The sequence below is a fragment of the Eufriesea mexicana genome, unplaced genomic scaffold, assembly GCF_001483705.2.
Source record: "Eufriesea mexicana isolate 0111107269 unplaced genomic scaffold, ASM148370v2 scaffold5767, whole genome shotgun sequence".
Classification (NCBI taxonomy): Eukaryota; Metazoa; Arthropoda; class Insecta; order Hymenoptera; family Apidae; genus Eufriesea; species Eufriesea mexicana.
Window position 1 is genome coordinate 552,433 of NW_016913695.1, and position 20,058 is coordinate 572,490.

The following is a 20,058-nucleotide window of genomic DNA, read 5'->3' on the forward strand; positions in this document are numbered from 1 at the left end:
ATTCATAAATGAATCTATTGGTTTTTCTATAAAAGAATTTAATTTGATTAATTTTCATCTTAGAATTCTTGATTCATTCCATATCATATGCATTGAAAAAGGTAAATAATTATATTTGTACATTGAATCTTATGGGTAATGTTCCAAAATATCCGAGATATATTCAACAATGTTTCGTAAATAGAACATTTAATTTCAAGTACTTTAATTATGAACGAATTGGTTTAAAACATTTAATAAGTGACTAAAAATATCATTATTAAAATATAACGATAAAAATTTGTCTGTTATAATTATCAAATCAATATTTTATGATCTATTTTGTAAATTGTAATGTAAGTTGCTTACAGTATCTTCACAATTCTATAGTACCGTTACAATGGATTTGTCAATCCTATAAAGTGTTACGATGTATTGTGATAATGTCATATTATGTTTCTTATGTTAAAAAAATCTGAAATAACAAAATGATCTACTGTACATGGATATATCTAACAGCGTTTTTAATCATTTTGGATCTGTGACTCATCCAGTCCTGTCATTCAATTCTCGATATAAAAACTTTAACCTAAAAAAGTCAATTTCGAACGATAAAATATTTTATTAAATTTTTTACTTGTATTTTCAAAATTGCAACTAATATAATTAGGTAAGCTTTTTTTTCTATTTTAAAATCTTGTCACTTTTAATGGAATAAATATTGATACAATTTTTTCCATAGAATAATAAGTTTTATTAAATTATGTTTTCTCATTTTTTTTTTATTTACATAACTTTTTCATGTAAAAATATTAAAATTTTTATAACAATTTATATATTTTATACCTTTTAATTATAGAAGTAAAGTTGTGATATTACTATTACAATTATGGAGTGGTTATTTGGAAAACGAATTACTCCTGCAGAGATGCTTAGGAAAAATCAAAGATCATTAAACAAGGCTATGCGAGATCTTGATAGAGAGAGAAAGATGATGGAACAACAAGAGAAAAAAATTATTGCAGATATTAAAAAACTTGCTAAAGATGGACAAATGGTAACCTGATTTAATTCTATACATCTTTTTTATATTATTAAATTTTCATTAATGGTTTCTTAGGATGCTGTAAAAATTATGGCTAAGGATCTTGTGAGAACTAGGCGCTATGTAAAAAAGTTCATGTTAATGAAAGCAAATATTCAAGCAGTTTCTTTGAAAATTCAAACCTTACGTTCTCAAAATGCTATGGCACAAGCAATGAAAGGTGTTACAAGAGCAATGCAAAATATGAACAAGTATGAATTTATTCTGCTTATTTAAAATTAAAGTCAAGAAGTAATTTTTATTATTTGCTATACATAAAAGTTGTATACTTTTACAGACAATTGAATCTTCCACAAATACAAAAAATATTACAAGAATTTGAAAAGCAATCAGAGATAATGGATATGAAAGAAGAAATTATGAATGATGCTATTGATGATGCAATGGAGGATGAGGGAGATGAAGAAGAAAGGTATTTGGACAATTACTTAAAACTATTTGTAATTTTAGAAAGATGTGAATCTTTGTTCATGACATATTTCAATTGTATTTATTATGTATATACAGCGATGCCATTGTATCACAAATTTTGGATGAGTTGGGTCTCCAGTTGACAGATCAGTTGTCTGGTCTACCACAGGCATCTGGTTCATTAAATGTAGTAAGTCCTAAGCAACCAGTTGCAGCTGCAACAGGGAATGATGAAGGTGGAAATTTCGCAGATGCTGATGCAGATCTGCAAGCTAGGCTTGAAAATTTGCGACGTGAATAAAAATACAAAGCTGCATAGCTGAAATATGTATAAAAATGTAAAAAAAGCTTTGTAAACATAATTAATTTCATAATGGTTTTCCAATTTTAGTTGAAGATATGAACATCTTGTTATAAATTATTCTTCAATTCATTCATTTAAATAATCGAGTTATAAGATATAAAAAAAATATTATTTCTCTTATCTAAGCAATTTCTTATAAACATTTCTTATGAATGAAATGTATAAAAGCATCAATATTATCTAACTTGATAAAAATGAAACACCTTTATGATAATTCAAGGAGTTTCTGTGCATATTTTCTGGCCCAACATAATTTTACAAAATAAACAACTTAAAGTGCTTATCAAACATATTATAACAAAATATTTACTTATTATATTTTAATAATTACATGTACATAGGCTTACTTGAGAAATTTGTAATTTACGTACATGTATATATATGATTTTATTTTTTTAGCACATATTGTACACTTATCACAAAAGTAAATATGAAACAAGTTAACAATTTTTATATGAAAAAGAAAAGTGCCGTAAGAACTGAATTGTATTGTTTTTGCATAAATATTTATAATGAGCACAATGAAGACTTAATCTTTCAGTGCCTCATTGCATGTTTGCTTTTGATAATTATATAATAATAAGAAATATGCATTGTTTAGGCACAATAGCTATATTCATAAAATTTATTTATAAATTGTATTAACTATAACAACAGAATTTGTTATATATTGACAAATTTGCTGATAGAAATGTAGTGAAAAAAAAAATTGTGCAATGATGTATTAGATATGAGGATAACATACATACACAATAAGTATATATGTATAAAAATCATATAATAACAAAAATGTCATTAAATATGATAAAAACTATTATAAGATCCAATAAAACAAAAAGGTAATTTAAATGTATTCTTTAATACCTTAGTAAATATAAATAATTATACATTTTAACTTACCTCTTAAAAAATTTAATTTAAAAAATTAAGAACAACAATTAAATAATCTAAAACAATTTAGCATTTTAAGCTATTATTAAAAATAATTTAAAAATTACAAAGTTAGTTTTGCCTTATTATAAACAAGAAACGATTTTTCCAAATTCCTGGAATAGTATTTGTCCAGAGGGTATGATAGTCAATAATTCTGTGAGAAATATGAAATATTTTCTCTATTAAACAAAACGTATATACACATAATAATGCGCAGTAGATAATCATTTTAATATCCTGATCACGAAATACAGGTATAAAATAGAAGTCTGGTCTGGTTTTGAACATGGCCTAGTTAGTCGTTTAAAATGAATATGAACATTTAATTAATCGATCGAGTGTACTGAATCAATAATTCGGTATTGTTATGGAAAGTTTCAATAAACGTATTTATGTAAGGGGTGTAAACTGGACCGCACGTACGGTGTTATCGAAAGATAAAAAACACAAAAAGAAAAGGAAAAACTGTTTTATATGATATTACTAAATCGGAAGAACAAGGAAAATTTTTAGGACACGCGAATTTCTTGAATAACATATAAGTTTTTCCCAAAATTATAACAAATTTTGGGAATTAAAATAATTACTATTTTATTTTTGCAGTTACTAATAAATCGTTATTGAAACTGTTGATTCATCGTTTCTTTTTTTTTTCTCTAATGTAATGAATAAATTTGAAACAATTCAATTCGCGTACCCTTTCATACTTCCTTCCTTCTCCGAATGGTAAACTCTATAGAAATACGATGTAGTTTACAAAACTGTGATGGAACCTTCTATCAATCACATGTATATATATTGTCAATATCTTTTTAAACATTTCTGAGGTACCGCTCAAACATAACGTACCTCAAGCTAGAATCGTAATGCCGAAGAAATGTCTTGTAGCGCCCCCGTTATGTTCACTTAGAATTAAACGCTTTCAAAAATTCGCGCCCATCTTTAATACTTCGATAGTCACATGAAGTATTATAATATACTAGATAATAGTTATTTAATAATAGGTAATAGTAAGTACTAAATAAAATAAAATGTTTGCAAGTTTATAATATTGGGGATGGATCTGTTTCACTTATATAGTTGAATGAATTATGTGATTTTAAAATGCTTCTTGGTTAAACATCAGTAACTTTTGATAATAAAACTATTTCCACAAGCGATATACATTGAATCATGCGAGAGGATGTAATCGAAAAATCGTTTGAAGTTCATTGCGATTATATTCTCAATCTTTGTTAGAAAACTCGCATAATGAGGTTATTACCCTGATATTCGTGCAGATAAACAAAAATGGTCGAGGAAACAGAACAGGAATTTTAATACGGTTCGAGTACGTCTACAACAGTAGTTTTTCGGTGGTATGCAATCACGGATCTTTTATAAATAGCACCATTTCTATAGTAATCATTTTCACCGAGTATAATTTTATATGCATAATAATTAGGCTCGATCTGAAAAGTTTAAAACAAAATATAAACACAAGAAACAAACTACTTTGTTTTACAAGTACAGTTTAATATATATTCTATATTTATTTCATAATTGAAAATAAAAATTCAAAAAATATATATTAAGATCGAAATGTGTTTCTTTCCTACACAATAAATGAAAAAAATTTATTCCTTATTTTAAGAATACCAATAAAAAATTTTCAGACCGATCCCTGCTATTTACTGGAATAATGCACAAGATGCTACAATATAATAGAAAGTCGTACGCAACACTGAACCTCATGTTATTATCGCAATAATTATACACTTCTCATTGGATGGAAGGGGAATAAGTATACGTGAAGAACAATTCATTTTTTCCTTTTAAATATTCGCTATATAGGTAAGGGATTATTAGACCTTATATACGGTGTGTAATCTGTGCATTATGTACGTTTTTGTTTGTCGCATGTCTTCTTACGTGTACATATTGGTATATATGTATGTATGCACATGTATGTACATACACGTCACATATATACATATGTACGCTATGTCGAACACAGCCTTCTCTAGATGCAGCATTAAAATCCAACAACTCTCTTTGTATTCTTTTTTGTTCATTCATTAATTCGCACTGAAATTATGAAATAAGGAAATTTTAAGTCACATTTCATCTATTAATAAACATGTGTGAATATTTGGATTTTGATTTGAGTAACTTGAATTAATTTTGGTTACAAAAATAGACATATTAATGATATTGAGGAAAACTATACAAACACTAGTTAAAGATCATAATAAATAAAGAAATTAATTTATATAGAATTCTTTCCTGACAAATTTTTATCATAAAGTAAAAATAATAATTCACACATGCTTAATTTATAATAACTATTATTATATTCTCCTTTTATCGATCTTGTTTCGTGTATTTTTCGATTCATTTTCAAAATTCATTTTTGTACGTAATTTTTACATGGTCGTACATAATATATAATATAACTAAAAAGCTCACAAGTAAAATATATATCGTGGAAAAGAAGAACAAAAAAGAACGCGACAAAGGACTGTTCAAAATGATCGTGGACGTTTATAATAACATAGGTGAGCAACTATTAGGCTTTCGATTAAAATCGCTGATCATATAGAATACCGATTTTATCGATTGTGCATTCATTTGTTTGTTCCATGATGACGCTAGTGTCGCCAAATGTCGCATCTTCGAGAACAACGTTTTTTGTACGCTTTTTTTTCTTTGCATCGAGAAATCTCTCCTTAACTTTGATAATAAAATTCAGCTAGACGGTTCAATTAATTAAGACAACTATATTAAATTTATACAACAAATGCTCGAAGTAAATTCAACGGTGAAATAATCTTCTAAAAGAGAAAAAGATATAATGAATAAAATGAGAATTGTTCACTGTTTAACATTTAAAGACAGCCCCTTTCAACATTCATGAAATCGTGGTAAGATTTCCGATATATGTATGTATACACGTATTTATATGTATATGTATATATATAATGATTTTGTATTCTCAATAAGATATTTACAAAAAAAGTGTAGCAAAGTATGCTCGTCATAACATATGAAGTATAATATCACTGGATTCGTAAATTTTACTTTTTTTTTGTTAGAGAATTATTTTATCCTTTTCATACGTGCGCGATCATATATACCACTATATCTACGATTTTTAACGTTTTTGTAAATTGGTTTGACACTGAGTCAACAACTTCACGAACTACGTGTATGTATATGTGTATTTTTTCATTTACTTTTTTTTTTTACTTCTTTTAACTATAAGTTTTTCGCAGTCAGTACTGTTTTTTTCTTTTTTTCTTTTTTTTAATATATGTATATATGAAATATACAGTTCGGTCATAGCGGGTTCAGGTGTTTTAACCCTTTATTTGTTCCTCACGAATTGTTCCGTTGCGCAACACGTTTATAGATGAACTTCCGCGACAATTTTTCGAAAAGTCACGAAAATCGTTTACAAAGTCGTGTCTCGTCGTGAATATCCTTGAAAAAGCAAGGAATTGTAGAGGTTGCATTTCACTAAATTTTCTAAATAAAGGTTGTTTTGCTGTCTCATGGTATACTCTTATCGAATGGTCCGATAGTTATTGCGATATTACAAGTATTTCATCAGAATTCCGAATTACCTTTTAATTTTACCCTTTTGAATCCGGCAAACTCGGAATCATCATAAAATTCTTTGTCTGTGAACATACGTGATCATACTTCAATCTGCGATGCCAATAACGGAGATTAACAGATGTACTCTATATTTGTAACTTTGGTCCTTTTTTTATATGAAGTTTTTGCGTCTTCTCTGTCGGTAAGGTAAATTTCTGCCCTCCGAGAACCGATCTCATTAAGAGACTACCTTGCAAAACTTTCCGATTAGAATCCTATTTACGGTGAACTCATCGTGATTCTTGAACTTGCTTGATTCCAACAGTAATCAATCGGTACCGCGCGTGGAATGCGTTTCTTTTATACTTTCGCGTGTATTCAACCGATTTGATCTATTTTGTACACACCAAATTGAAACTTACGAACCGTATCTTTTCTGTGTACTCTGTTAATACCTTAAGTAGCAGATATTCTGTTCGAAGTAATTGGAGTAATACTACCCGTGAGATAGTTTTCCATTAAGATTGAATATATAGGGTGTTCCACTTTTACTAATTGTAAGTGTTGCGAATATTAATATTTCGAGATATTTAAAATAAAAATTAGCTGTTTTAATAAATTTCACGCGATCTAATTAAAATGTATAGCATTTTTGTAAACCGATAATAAATTCAAAGATGGAGAAATTTGTTTTAGAAAAAAGTCAAGAACAGAAGTAGAATTCTACAACATGTGACAAGTGAATTAAATCAACAATGAAACTATAATACTGTATCCATAATATTTCAAGATTTTCACTAAACGTTCAGTAGCTTTCTATGCATCAAAATGGATGACTCTCCAATAACTTGAAGCAGCGTATCTTCCTGTTTCATCAGCTGTATTTCCTCGTGGTAATAGCGCAATAACATCCGCTACTTTGGAACAGCAGTTCCTGTGCAATTTATTACTCTAAACCTTCGGTTTTCATAATACAGACCTGTTGCCATCTACGAGACACGCGTGGCAAATGAACGCTATTGAAGCATCGTTTTTATGCCATATTTACATTTACATTATTGTAGAAAGAAAGTCTCTTATGATTGTTGCAATTGTCGTATATTTTTTTTTTTTTTTTAAATTAGGAACGACACATGATTAATTATTATGGTGGAAAAATTGCATTTCATTATCATAGCCCTATTAGAATGCGATTATGTACTATTATATTCTATAATGAAAAGTATTTTCCATGTCGCTCCCAAAGAAAAAGATATGATTGAACTATGAAATTGTCGGGGGATGAAATTCATTGAAAAATTCTCTGTTGAGGTTAAACGTTTGAATGTTTGAAAAAGTGAGAAAAACGCAATGGCCACTAGAGAACAATTCTTGGTATGTCCAAGGTCAAGCAGTTCTCCCTACCACCATAATTGCACCTTTTTCTATTTAGACTCATAATTTTCTAGTGATTATATGTATTTGCTTTGGTTAATAGAGTGTTTCAACTAGATTGAGAAAGATATATAGATATCTGTTTATGCTAAGTAGTGTTGAGTAGTATCTTAGAATAAAAATGATGGAAATTCCTGTACTTCTAAATGCAGCTTAATGTATTGTAAGAAGAAATAAACTAAGAAAATAATATTCCTTTAGTAATCAATTTTAAAAACATTATACTTAATTTATTTCTAAAAAAAATTAAAGGTTTATATTACTATAATAGTATAAAAAAACTTATATGATATATCACATTAAATAATTTTCAAAACAAAGTATTGGGCAGTGGGGAGAAGAGTGAACATACCAGAAACGCTATCGCCTATGATACAGTTGCTGTATAAATATACTTCAATGAAGAACAACGTGCCTGTTTTCATGGGAGAATGATCACAAACAGCCGACAAGTTCAATGATGAAAAGATTAGGAACCACAGACCTAATACTAAACTTAACTAAAGCTATGCTTTATCACGTAATCGACTTGAGACTAGAATGGAGATCTGTTTTCAATGGCAAAACAATGTATCGATAAAATGAACGAGTAAAGATGGAACGTTTGGTCAAGCACTTAGACGAATGATATAAATTACTATTCTACTAATGTCGCTTATTTGATGAGTTTGTTTACCGATCTGTGCGCTTACGTCGGAAACGTTATTTTTTTTTTATTTTACATATTTACATTTCGTTCCTCCTCTCTTACAACTTGCCTCAACTATCATTTTTCCCTAACCACTTTTAATCACATAGCTAATGAAAACCTTTGCAAATCAACAGAATTCATCAAAATATAGATCGTGGATACTTAAGTTCACATTAGAAACAATAGCATGCTTTCCTTCGTTTTAAGTAATACACCATACTTCGATTGAAGTAATAATTGAAATAAAGAACATGTGCATTAATTGAAAATAGAAATTGCATTTCTCCTAACTGCACGAAAATTTCCAATTGTATCAGATGTCACGCTTCATCTCTTTAAAATCCAAAAATCAAACTCTAGTCTTCTTAAAGTCTGTCAACTACCTACATCAGTTTCATCCACGAAAATTTTGATACCCTTCTGGATTCATTAGCCTGAACTAGATCATAATTCAGTCAGCTAATGTAATTACTTTCGATCTCAAGGAAACTTGTAAAGTAATAATAAATTCATGTACGTATCTTCGTTAGCTACTAACCTTGTCTATATCAATGTATATCATCACGTATCCTCTTAAATTTTAATAATAAAAAAATCAACCTACTGTTCATTGTAACGCATAAACTGAATAAAGAAGCATTTCATGAAGCTCAGCGAGCTTCACGAACTGATTATCCTTGCCCGATAAGCGATCTAACCGGCAGCGTGGCGACGCACGAGGCGCGACGCTCTGCGTAAAAACGGGACAGGGGCGTCCGCCTCGAGTCATATAGTCCAGACCTGCACCTTCTCTGCGACAATACACCAACTCGCGTGATCATAGTAGGACGAAATAATATGCAAGTTCTCCACGTATTTATTAATCAGTTGAGGTTTATATTACTATAATAGTATAAAAAAACTTATATGATATATCACATTAAATAATTTTCAAAACAAAGTATTGGGCAGTGGGGAGAAGAGTGAACATACCAGAAACGCTATCGCCTATGATACAGTTGCTGTATAAATATACTTCAATGAAGAACAACGTGCCTGTTTTCATGGGAGAATGATCACAAACAGCCGACAAGTTCAATGATGAAAAGATTAGGAACCACAGACCTAATACTAAACTTAACTAAAGCTATGCTTTATCACGTAATCGACTTGAGACTAGAATGGAGATCTGTTTTCAATGGCAAAACAATGTATCGATAAAATGAACGAGTAAAGATGGAACGTTTGGTCAAGCACTTAGACGAATGATATAAATTACTATTCTACTAATGTCGCTTATTTGATGAGTTTGTTTACCGATCTGTGCGCTTACGTCGGAAACGTTATTTTTTTTTTATTTTACATATTTACATTTCGTTCCTCCTCTCTTACAACTTGCCTCAACTATCATTTTTCCCTAACCACTTTTAATCACATAGCTAATGAAAACCTTTGCAAATCAACAGAATTCATCAAAATATAGATCGTGGATACTTAAGTTCACATTAGAAACAATAGCATGCTTTCCTTCGTTTTAAGTAATACACCATACTTCGATTGAAGTAATAATTGAAATAAAGAACATGTGCATTAATTGAAAATAGAAATTGCATTTCTCCTAACTGCACGAAAATTTCCAATTGTATCAGATGTCACGCTTCATCTCTTTAAAATCCAAAAATCAAACTCTAGTCTTCTTAAAGTCTGTCAACTACCTACATCAGTTTCATCCACGAAAATTTTGATACCCTTCTGGATTCATTAGCCTGAACTAGATCATAATTCAGTCAGCTAATGTAATTACTTTCGATCTCAAGGAAACTTGTAAAGTAATAATAAATTCATGTACGTATCTTCGTTAGCTACTAACCTTGTCTATATCAATGTATATCATCACGTATCCTCTTAAATTTTAATAATAAAAAAATCAACCTACTGTTCATTGTAACGCATAAACTGAATAAAGAAGCATTTCATGAAGCTCAGCGAGCTTCACGAACTGATTATCCTTGCCCGATAAGCGATCTAACCGGCAGCGTGGCGACGCACGAGGCGCGACGCTCTGCGTAAAAACGGGACAGGGGCGTCCGCCTCGAGTCATATAGTCCAGACCTGCACCTTCTCTGCGACAATACACCAACTCGCGTGATCATAGTAGGACGAAATAATATGCAAGTTCTCCACGTATTTATTAATCAGTTGGTCCAGCTCGCCCTCTCTGAACACGTGGTAGTACTGATGATAGGTAATGGCACCACCTCCACGATCGGACGGTAAGGATTCCTGGGACGAAGATCCACTAAGAGAATCGTTGCTTCCTGTCGTGGTAACTAAACAATCAGTGCTACGTTTGCTACTGCCTGGGTACCTAGGTGGTGTTTCTTCGGAGGCGGACCTCCTTTGTAATTGAAGCCTCCGTTTTTCAGCATACGACTTTGGGTACTCTGTGGTGTTTGATAGCAATGACATCATGCTACTACATAATCTTCCTGTAGACTCCGCGTGGCTCCCGTCGCTAAAGCTGATGGTATTATCAATGGATTCACCAATGTCACTGGACTCCATGGAGTTTGAGCTTCTCATGTAGGGTTTTTCTGAAGAATGCTTGTCTAAGGAAACTGTATCTTTTTCATTCATAAATTCACCGGTATTAGAGACCACGACGAAGTCCATTATATCATCTGATGTACTTCTGTGCATCAATGCATCTTCAGGGAACCCATTATTAGTGTTACTTAGCCAAGCAATTGTGTTGGATAAATCGTTGTACTTAGATTTGGTAGATATCGATGAAGGAATGTCATAGGTAGGTACGCATTCGATATTGCGTTTATCTAAGTCTTTTCTTAGAAGGAATGGCTCATCTAAAACCTTTTGGTCATTCTTATTTTCATCTAACTCATGCATCAAGTTTTCGCTGAGCTTCTCGGTGAAGTCTATCAGATGTTTACGGCATTCTTCGTTCCAAGTGTCCTCCACTTCCGGTAACTGAATATCCGATTTCGTTCTAACCTTATTTTCATTGGTAATTGAATTTTCAATACCTTCTTGTTGTGCTGTTTGCATGGAATATGATTTACTGTGCGTTTTTGTAATGGCTGTTTCCACGGCATCCTCCAAAGAACTAGCGACATTAGCTGCAGCTTCTAGGAGCCTAGAAGATTGAGACGAACTACTATCTCCTGTTGCCTTTGTTTCATCTTCCTTAGAATCAGCTATGTACCCTGATGATTCGTCAGCTGTTATATCACTGGGGTCAGACACATTTTCAGCTGAACTGTCCAGTATTTCAGATTCAGTGCACTCTGACTTGTTGTTATCTTTCTTAGCCATGTACCTCTCATCGGAGATCACACTGATCACAGATCCCACTGAATCAGGCGAAGATACTCCACTAGAATCACTATCCAAGTCATCAGTTTCAGGATTGAATAACTCTAATGAAAGCAACCGTGGTAGAACTTTGGTAACGGCTTCTAAGCGACCACTAGCTGTCGTCGAAGCTCTTCTGACTAGAGGAAATGATGGTTTGGTTCTAGTTGCAAAACCAGGTTTCTGTTTTAACAGTTCTTTGATCTGATTCAGTCTAGCTTTACGGCTGTCTTCCTCTTTATTGATCTCAGAGATATTCTTCTCCTGCAATGATATATCAGGACTGTCATCCACAGTAGGTAAAAGTGGAGTAGTATCTTTAACAATTTTCGGTTCTTCCACCTCCAGGCTTTCAGTCATGGATCTATAAGCACGTACAGTCTTCAAGCTAGGCTTTTTCCTTTCCAGGTAATTATCTCTTCCACAAATCTCGCTCTCCATATTTCTATTATTACCCTGCAAGTCTTCATTATTTGACTGATGATAGCCATTATTCAAAACTTCGGCCTTTTTCAAACTAATAGTCTTTTCCCCAGGCAATGGTTGTTGACTGACAACAGTGTTTGGGCCAAAGAATGGCCTGGTAAATACAGAGTTTAAAGTAGAAGGTGATAGGCCAGGCGGACTAGGTGGAGGTAAGGACTTACTAGTGGCTGGGAACTGTTTGAGCAATGGTGATAAGGAAATGATCTTTAATCTTGAGTTAGATGTTTCAGGCGGTTGTTTGACGCGCGGTGAAGTGGGTGCTGAAATACTTCCCAGCTGGTGACAACTCGAAGCTGGAATAATAACTTCCGTTATTGGTTGAGCGTCCTGCTTTGGCACGTAAATCACGGACGCGAAACTGTCCTCGGAATCAACGCTTGTATCACTTTGCAAACTGCTGTCTTTCGATGAGTCTGAACCATCCTCGCGAGATAAGCGTCTTTCAATGCCTTCTGTCTCTTTCTTCGGCATAGTTACAGGCTGAACCTTAGCGTCGTTGTTTTTCATTCTAGATGCTTCATCATTCGGTGTCGCCGATGTTTCATTTTCACTGGACTTCCATCCTTGTAGAATTTTTACGAACCCATTTTTAATTGATATACTGGATACCTCAATGTTAGTCGTAGATTGTTTGATCTTGTTCGTAAGGCCACTTTTCAATAGTTGAAATCTCTTTGTCGCGTTTACAGAATAGAGAGAGTCTCTGAGAGATTCAAAGGTTTTCCCCTTGCAGATAATATCCTCGTTTAGAGATGCCTGTTTCATTATGTTCCTTCGTACCCTTTCTTTTTCTTCTAACCTATCGGTAGACATTAGCTCCTCGTTCATCGAGCTCTGTTTTAGAATACTTCCCCGTTTCGAATAGTGACTAGGTGTTACCTGAATGTTAACCAAATAAAAGATGTAGATATTTTAACTGAAATATAGAATTAAAGGTTCCATCTTAAAACATTAAATCTTTCTTTTTTGAAATGTTAAAACTAAAACGTTAAAACTTAAATGAAAAAAATAAAAAAAAATGATAGAAACCTGAAAGTCTGGAATGTCCTTAGATAGTTCTTGAATGGCAGTGTTATCAGGATTTTCCAAACCGGTGTCGTCCATGAGATGAGATTTCTGCTTGACCAGTCGTGGCTTCGAGCCACTCATCGACGATGACGTCCTGGATTCCCCGTCCAGATTCAATTCGGATGTCAACATGGAACACAAGCCAGGAATACTGGATCTAGATCGTACGAGGTCCAGTCGCTGAATCTCCAAAATATCACCCAGACTCTTAGATTTGATACTCAGAGAATCTGACTGCTTGTTTAACGTCACGTTAACATCCTCAACGCGACGTAACTCGATGGGTAACTCGTCTACGTCCGGCGGTTCTTCTTGTTCATAGTCTTTACGACTTTTACCACTGCCGCTCTGCCAACTGTCCAAAAACCAAGGTCGACTTCCAGACCCACGTCTACCTCCTGCTAATTTCTAAAAGCAGAAAAAATTAAGTTATTTTCATTCACTACCTGTAAAGTGTGCTATATAATTTTTCAAATGAGTCGACCTCTTAAGGTCATAGAAAAATAAATAATTTTCAATGAAGAAAAACTACGAAAAAAGAAAATCAAGGATGTTTTATCGTTTATATCTTTTCAACAAGTATAAATGCTTAAAAGATCCAAATTCCCAAGGAAGAATTGCCTCAAGTACTCTTCCTCCAAACCCATTTCACTCATTATCGAATATTTACAAGAAGAGTAAACGACAAGAGGCAAATTTACTCATGCACCCCGCTGTCAAACGATCTTCGTTGCATTTTGCTCGTTCCAACTGCGTCCAAAGCGTATTCCGCAAGCAGTTAGCCTACTTTTTCGTATAGAGCATCGTTACGGTTGCGCGCAGAATCGATAAGACCTGCCAACAATTTAGCTACCTATTGCGAGAAATTATCGTGTCGCAATAACATACGCGCGGAAAGTTCAAAGAGAAAAGAAAAAATGAGAGGAAAAGAGAAGGAGAATCAATTTTAACGTTAACACGCGATTGTATAACACAGGATAATGGAAAACTAGTCAAGTTAGGTTATGTTACCTGCAATGCACGACGAAAAAAGCTGTAGCAAGTTTCATTTGGACTGGATAGGCTGCTGGTTGACGGTGATGGACTGAATATCGGGTCGATCCAATAGCTCTTGCTTTTACATTTTCGTTGACTATTCCTAAAATAAAATACCCATTAGCAATCATTACGGAGAACATCGTATTATCACTGGGGCATGTCCTACGAAAAGGAGAAAAGTAAACGAGAAAAAGTGATGGGAATATAATTTTTGAAAATTACCAATTTTGAAGCTCTTTCAATACAGATGTTTTTTCAACTACCAAGTTACATATCTTAGTTTTTGCTCATAGATGCTGTTTTACTTCAAATGGCTTATATTAGGTTGATATTTTTTTACTTGTTTACGCAGTTAGGATAATTAAATACCTTTTAGAAGATGATAGGAATTTTTGAGCATTTTGATTGAAGTGTAAATCACTGCCGTGTGATGCACCCAACCGTTTCGATCTATTTGGTATTGAGTTAATGCAGTACGCTTTGGGCCATGGAACCAAGACATCTTGAGATTCGAACTGGAAACAAACAAAAGTAAGATTTGTTCATTCATATACCTTCAAATTACTGCAAGTGTATAAGTAACTAGTCTGTAAAAACACGCAATGATAAATTCTCAAATGAAAATATGGGAGGATTCCCAGTGACAATTTAGAAACTTTATGTTTAGCAAGCATGTGAACTTGAGCTGAAAAATAGTATAATCAGCAATAAATTCGAACAGTTTACCTTGACTATGTGCATTGAAATAGTCGTATCGATTAACCGTCATGCTCGCGTGGGTGTATTTCATAGGCATGTTCAAATACCGTTTGAATTTAATCGAATTGGATGACGACATTTTTGAACTGAATCGGATAGCCTATATATGTACCTGTATCTGCAAATCCTTCGAATAACTTGCAATCCAAAGCATTCTTCAATACTTAACATACTACATATAGTTTTATAAAACTATATAACTTTATACACTTGAAAATCCATGTAAGATAATTTAAGTATTACATTGTAGATAATAATTTATTTACCTTCCTATGTTTTTGTTCCATAGCCCATACTGATATGACCAGTCGACCCCCGATCCTCAACACCCGCGCAAGTTCTTTCAGTGCATGTACCCGCCTCTCTGTTGTTGCAAAGTGGTGCACAACAGCGATCGAGAGGACTGCGTCGAAACTCTCATCTCGAAATGGTAGAGCTAAATTATCACAAATCAATACCTGCAATGTGAAAGACAAGTTTTTTAAAAATTACATTTACGCTATATATATATTTTTAATAAAAAATTATACTATTTTAAATTATTTATGTTGATGCTTATACATATATCTAACAACGATATTAATCATTGTCACTCTTTCGCAGTATCATTGCCAGGAATTACAAGATACAGTCGAACGGAAAAACATTTTCCGCTAGATAACTTATTCCGGATGCAATTAATACTATTAGTTATGATTAAACCGATATACAGGATACGGATGTAAGAATTTATTTCCGGTATCAGACTATCGTATGCTTTATATTCTTTTCATACGTATATTTTCTAAAATGATATATTCACCTCATTTTCTTTTTCACGCGCTATATCCGTGAAACGCTTACACCGATCCACTCCTACCTTAAAGATGCTGTGATTAACGCTCAAGTACTTTCCGTTGCCACAACCTGAAAGAAAAGTAATCGAACCATTAGCTAATGATTTCGAAGGTTTTAATTATAAATATATTAAATGCAAGTTTAATATTCTAACATTAAGGGTTGAAAGTTGTTATAATATGAATTCCGTTTCCCGATAAATTTTCGAAGAAGTGATATTTTCTACAAAAACCGAAATCAGTGAAGATATCGTTTACGGTTCCAGTAACTTTTGAAATATCGGTTCTTTGCCGCTTCTATTTCGGTTCTGTATCGGTTACTGCTACGGTTCTATGTACATAGTATGTGTACGTATATCCTTATATCAGTTCTATTTCGGTTCTTACATCGATACTCTTATTGATTTTGCAAACGTGTTTATAAAATTGCTTGTCGAGCGATGGTATCAATTCCCTTTGGCAACATGGACGTTCGTCGTTATCAGTAACCTTTGTAAGTAATATCTGTGGTTATTAAAACTGACGATGATGTTTTCATTTGCATATGATCATGCAACGTAGAATCACGAGGCGAGGAATAGTATTATGTATAACACAATCCACGTAACTGATAAGATAGATGTAAAAATATTCCTGTTAATTGCATCTTATAAAACCAAATATTTATTAATGAAAATATGTCTCTTAACAGGCAAAGATATTTTTAAAATCTCAATTTCAACAATTAATTATATTCTAAGATGTAGAATGAATGACATTTATTGTATTGAAAGTAAATTATAATGAAAGTAAATAAAATATAAAAATAAAATTAATTCATTTAATCTGATAATTGTTATTTTCTATAGTTATACAAAAACAAAATAAATGCGAATATGTTACCATTCCATTAGTTACTGAAACAGTTTCCTTATTGATTTTATTTCGGTGTTGTATCGATTATGAATATAATTCCGTGTAGTATGTATGCGTTTATTCTTATATCGGTTCTATCACGGTTTATTAAATGGAGAGTCTTATTGATTTTGTAAAATTAATTTAATCATTGCAGGTCGCAGCAGTCTAAAATTAACGGTTTTAATCTAATTATGAAATTATTTAATTAATTAGTATAAGTAGTAATAACAAAATATAAAACTATTATATACCATTGAACCACGTGGAACGAGTAAGATATAATCAGTCAATAATGTAAATAAGATGGGAGGAACAAGTGTTTTCCAACTTTGAAATAACCTATACGATTGCATTTTTGCATCTTGGACATTTAAACTTCATTTCTTAATTAAACTCCGGTACATTAAATAAAGCTTCATTTTTTACATTCATATAAAGTACAGAAAAAATACACTGTACCAAAATATTTTTCTAACAGACTTCAGACCATATATGGTCTTAATTCTTAACTCGAATCAGTCATGAACTAAATAAAAGATCCGGTTATCGTTTCCGATTTCGCAATCCAATCAGCTGATCACCCGGCAAGGAACGTATTAGAAAACCAATGACTAATTCCACGGATCAAACCGGTAGTATGTCTTTCGGAACGATGCACGAAAAGTAGATCAAATGTGGAATACAGAACACAACAGGCATCGAAGTTCGTTGGTCGATGAGTTTGTGTAATCCAAGGAGAACGGATCCCACGGTATTTCAGCACCGGCTACGCGACGTGGGATCAGTCGTGCACACAGCGCTCTAACCTACACACGCGTGCGCACATGCATACGTGATCTGCACAGATCGCGTTGATACATCAGTACGGAGGTCAATTGATCATGTGAAAGCGAGAGTGACCGGAGTTGAGAGGCGAGGAAAAAGCAGGTAAAGGAAGGAACACACGCCCATAAATGGGAGACCTGCATGGGTGTGCGTTCTATAGGGCGCGGCTATAGCATAAGATTGAAAAATCAGTGAATTGACTAAGATCACTAAGCAGTTTCATTAAATTATTCCTTTTCAACGGAAAACAGCGCGCACTGCGGGGATTTCTGAAAACAATACCTGGTGGACAGTTAAAACACTTCGATTCTTCGTTTTATTTCACACTTTAAAAGCATAAGTGTGAGGAGTTCGTTAATTGGTTGAAGATATTGGTAATGAATGAAATCATGTAATGAAAGAAGTTGATGGTAAAATATGATGGTAATGTAATAGATTACATTAAATTTATCAGTTGCTATAACATTATAGGTTAAGTAATAATTTCAAAAGTTACTTGAAACAAAAATATGTAAATTTTAGATACACAAGAAATCCAACCACAGTGTGTGTATTCTATAATGGAAATTACAGATTGTTTAAGTAGTTCCTAAATGAAGAATTATTAAACTAATATTAGACAAGAAAAATAGCATAATAAGCAGTTGATTCCGGATATGGAAAAGACACGATGTTAGTAGAATGGATTTTACATGTAAAACTAAAGGTGTTCCACAAATAAAATTACCAATGTCGCAGACAAGGGCTCCTGGTTCCAATTCTTCGAGAAATTGATAGATTCGTGGCCAATGTCTAGTTTGGACTGTCTTTTCGGCACATTGTTCGTAAACTTCATGGACATAGGCTTGCTCCAAGGCCACCGACCGAGCTACTTGTTCTCCGTCGCTTTCAGACATCCCTCTCACTAAGATGATTTACCCTCATCCACACGCGTGTCCGCGATACTGCAAAACAAATGATTATTCGTTATTAACTTATGTTAACGAACGTAATGTTAAATGTAAAAAGTCTTTATCTTATACACAATAGAAGGTGTTTCAAAGACTAAGATGGTAAAATTTATAACTTTATTTAGTAAACATATGCTTCTAGTGAAGTAGATTTAACAAAAGAATGTATAGGTCGTTTCAAAATTGACACAATTAGATCTTATAAATATTTACGAGCTATTTTACAATTTTACGATTTCTTGAATTATTATTAAATCACGTTAAACAAATGTAATAATAGATATAATAATAAATATAATAATAAATAATAGTAGACATTTTTTCTCTACTTGCTATTTCACCTGGCATTCATTTTGGAACGTCTTATACAATCAGCGTTAAAGACCTTATAACTGCCATTAAACGAAACTGATTCTGACTCCTAATTATGAGAAAATTTGAATTACATAGTCCAAGACCATAACACATAAGTTAAACAAGACAAATAATTTAACCTGTACAGTTTTTTTTATAATATTCCGTTAATCTAATAAAACACGTACATAAAGTTACAGGAGTTCTATCGACTTTTATCGTTCCACATCAATAGTTATATACGGTTTTCTATCACACCAGACATTGCAAACTCTTCACAGGGAGCTTTTCAATTCGTTCCCGGTACATTTTCATTTGCTCGTTGTAACTTCGCCAAAACAATCCACGATATCCCATTGTCTTCTGCTTATCATCCGCGATGAATGGGAACAAAGGTTTCATTTAAATTACTCAAGGAGAAAATAGCTTCTACATCACGATGGCTCCAAATATTCTCCGGACATGTTCTCCATAAATCAGTTCTTTATTTATGAAGTAAATATATACTTAATCAATGTCAAATTTTTATTTTGATTAATAACATTTTAAATTATTTCTAGGCTTCAGATATACGAAGGTTTCTAAAATGGCGATCATTCATAAAATGGTCAAATTCTTGAATTCCTCGATAATCGCTTTCATTTTTGGTGTTTCGGTGGTACTAAACACGTGATCAGGTTAATTTTATTTGGTCATCTACCGATTGATATTCCATAATCGGTGGTCTACGAGAGATTCCGGTTTCAAAGGTACCGGTTTCATACTTTCTCGTCACTTTCATTTACCAAGAGCTCCTGACACCTTTCCACTTCAAAAGTTATAGAGGAATCATTGATGTTTTTTAACATTGTACGACAACTTAATTCTAATAGACTCTTATATTTTATACTTTTTCCTGCTGCGATTTTAGATTATGTTATTCGTTATTATACGTGGCTGTAAATAATTACAATATTAACATTAATATTTGGAATTAATCGTGAAACAATAACTGTAGG

General features: G+C 32.7%; 2 protein-coding genes and 1 long non-coding RNA gene across 5 annotated transcripts in view; 2 read left to right on the forward strand and 1 right to left on the reverse strand.

Moving 5' to 3' along the window:
• The first annotated feature begins 31 nt into the window (after window positions 1-31).
• Window positions 32-1,811, forward strand: Vps2 (vacuolar protein sorting 2). 2 transcript variants are annotated; one of them, XM_017906650.1, is made up of 5 exons: window positions 32-101; window positions 839-1,036; window positions 1,100-1,275; window positions 1,362-1,496; window positions 1,592-1,811. In XM_017906650.1, exons 2-5 carry the CDS (start codon window positions 869-871, stop codon window positions 1,794-1,796), a joined length of 684 nt encoding a protein of 227 aa, XP_017762139.1. In that variant the 5' UTR covers window positions 32-101; window positions 839-868; the 3' UTR covers window positions 1,797-1,811. The 2 variants fall into 2 exon arrangements, with proteins under 2 accessions (XP_017762139.1, XP_017762138.1); XM_017906649.1 differs by lacking the exon at window positions 32-101 and adding an exon at window positions 537-649.
• Window positions 1,812-10,519: 8,708 nt separating this feature from the next.
• fid (class I SAM-dependent methyltransferase fire dancer) overlaps window positions 10,520-20,058 on the reverse strand; it is a 32,828-nt gene continuing 23,289 nt past the window's right edge. The window contains exons 2-8 of the mRNA XM_017906674.1: window positions 18,484-18,700; window positions 16,001-16,104; window positions 15,465-15,656; window positions 14,809-14,954; window positions 14,413-14,539; window positions 13,363-13,809; window positions 10,520-13,212 (exon numbers count right to left, since the gene is read on the reverse strand). Coding sequence (XP_017762163.1) covers window positions 10,573-13,212; window positions 13,363-13,809; window positions 14,413-14,539; window positions 14,809-14,954; window positions 15,465-15,656; window positions 16,001-16,104; window positions 18,484-18,652 — 3,825 coding nt within the window. The 5' untranslated portion in view covers window positions 18,653-18,700 and the 3' untranslated portion in view covers window positions 10,520-10,572. The remainder of the gene's footprint in view (window positions 13,213-13,362; window positions 13,810-14,412; window positions 14,540-14,808; window positions 14,955-15,464; window positions 15,657-16,000; window positions 16,105-18,483; window positions 18,701-20,058) is intronic.
• LOC108552240 (uncharacterized) lies at window positions 17,611-18,575 on the forward strand. 2 transcript variants are annotated; one of them, XR_001890540.1, is made up of 4 exons: window positions 17,611-17,858; window positions 18,008-18,179; window positions 18,279-18,428; window positions 18,495-18,575. It is a non-coding gene; the product is annotated as an uncharacterized LOC108552240 (long non-coding RNA). The 2 variants fall into 2 exon arrangements; XR_001890539.1 differs by having other exon boundaries at window positions 17,611-18,179.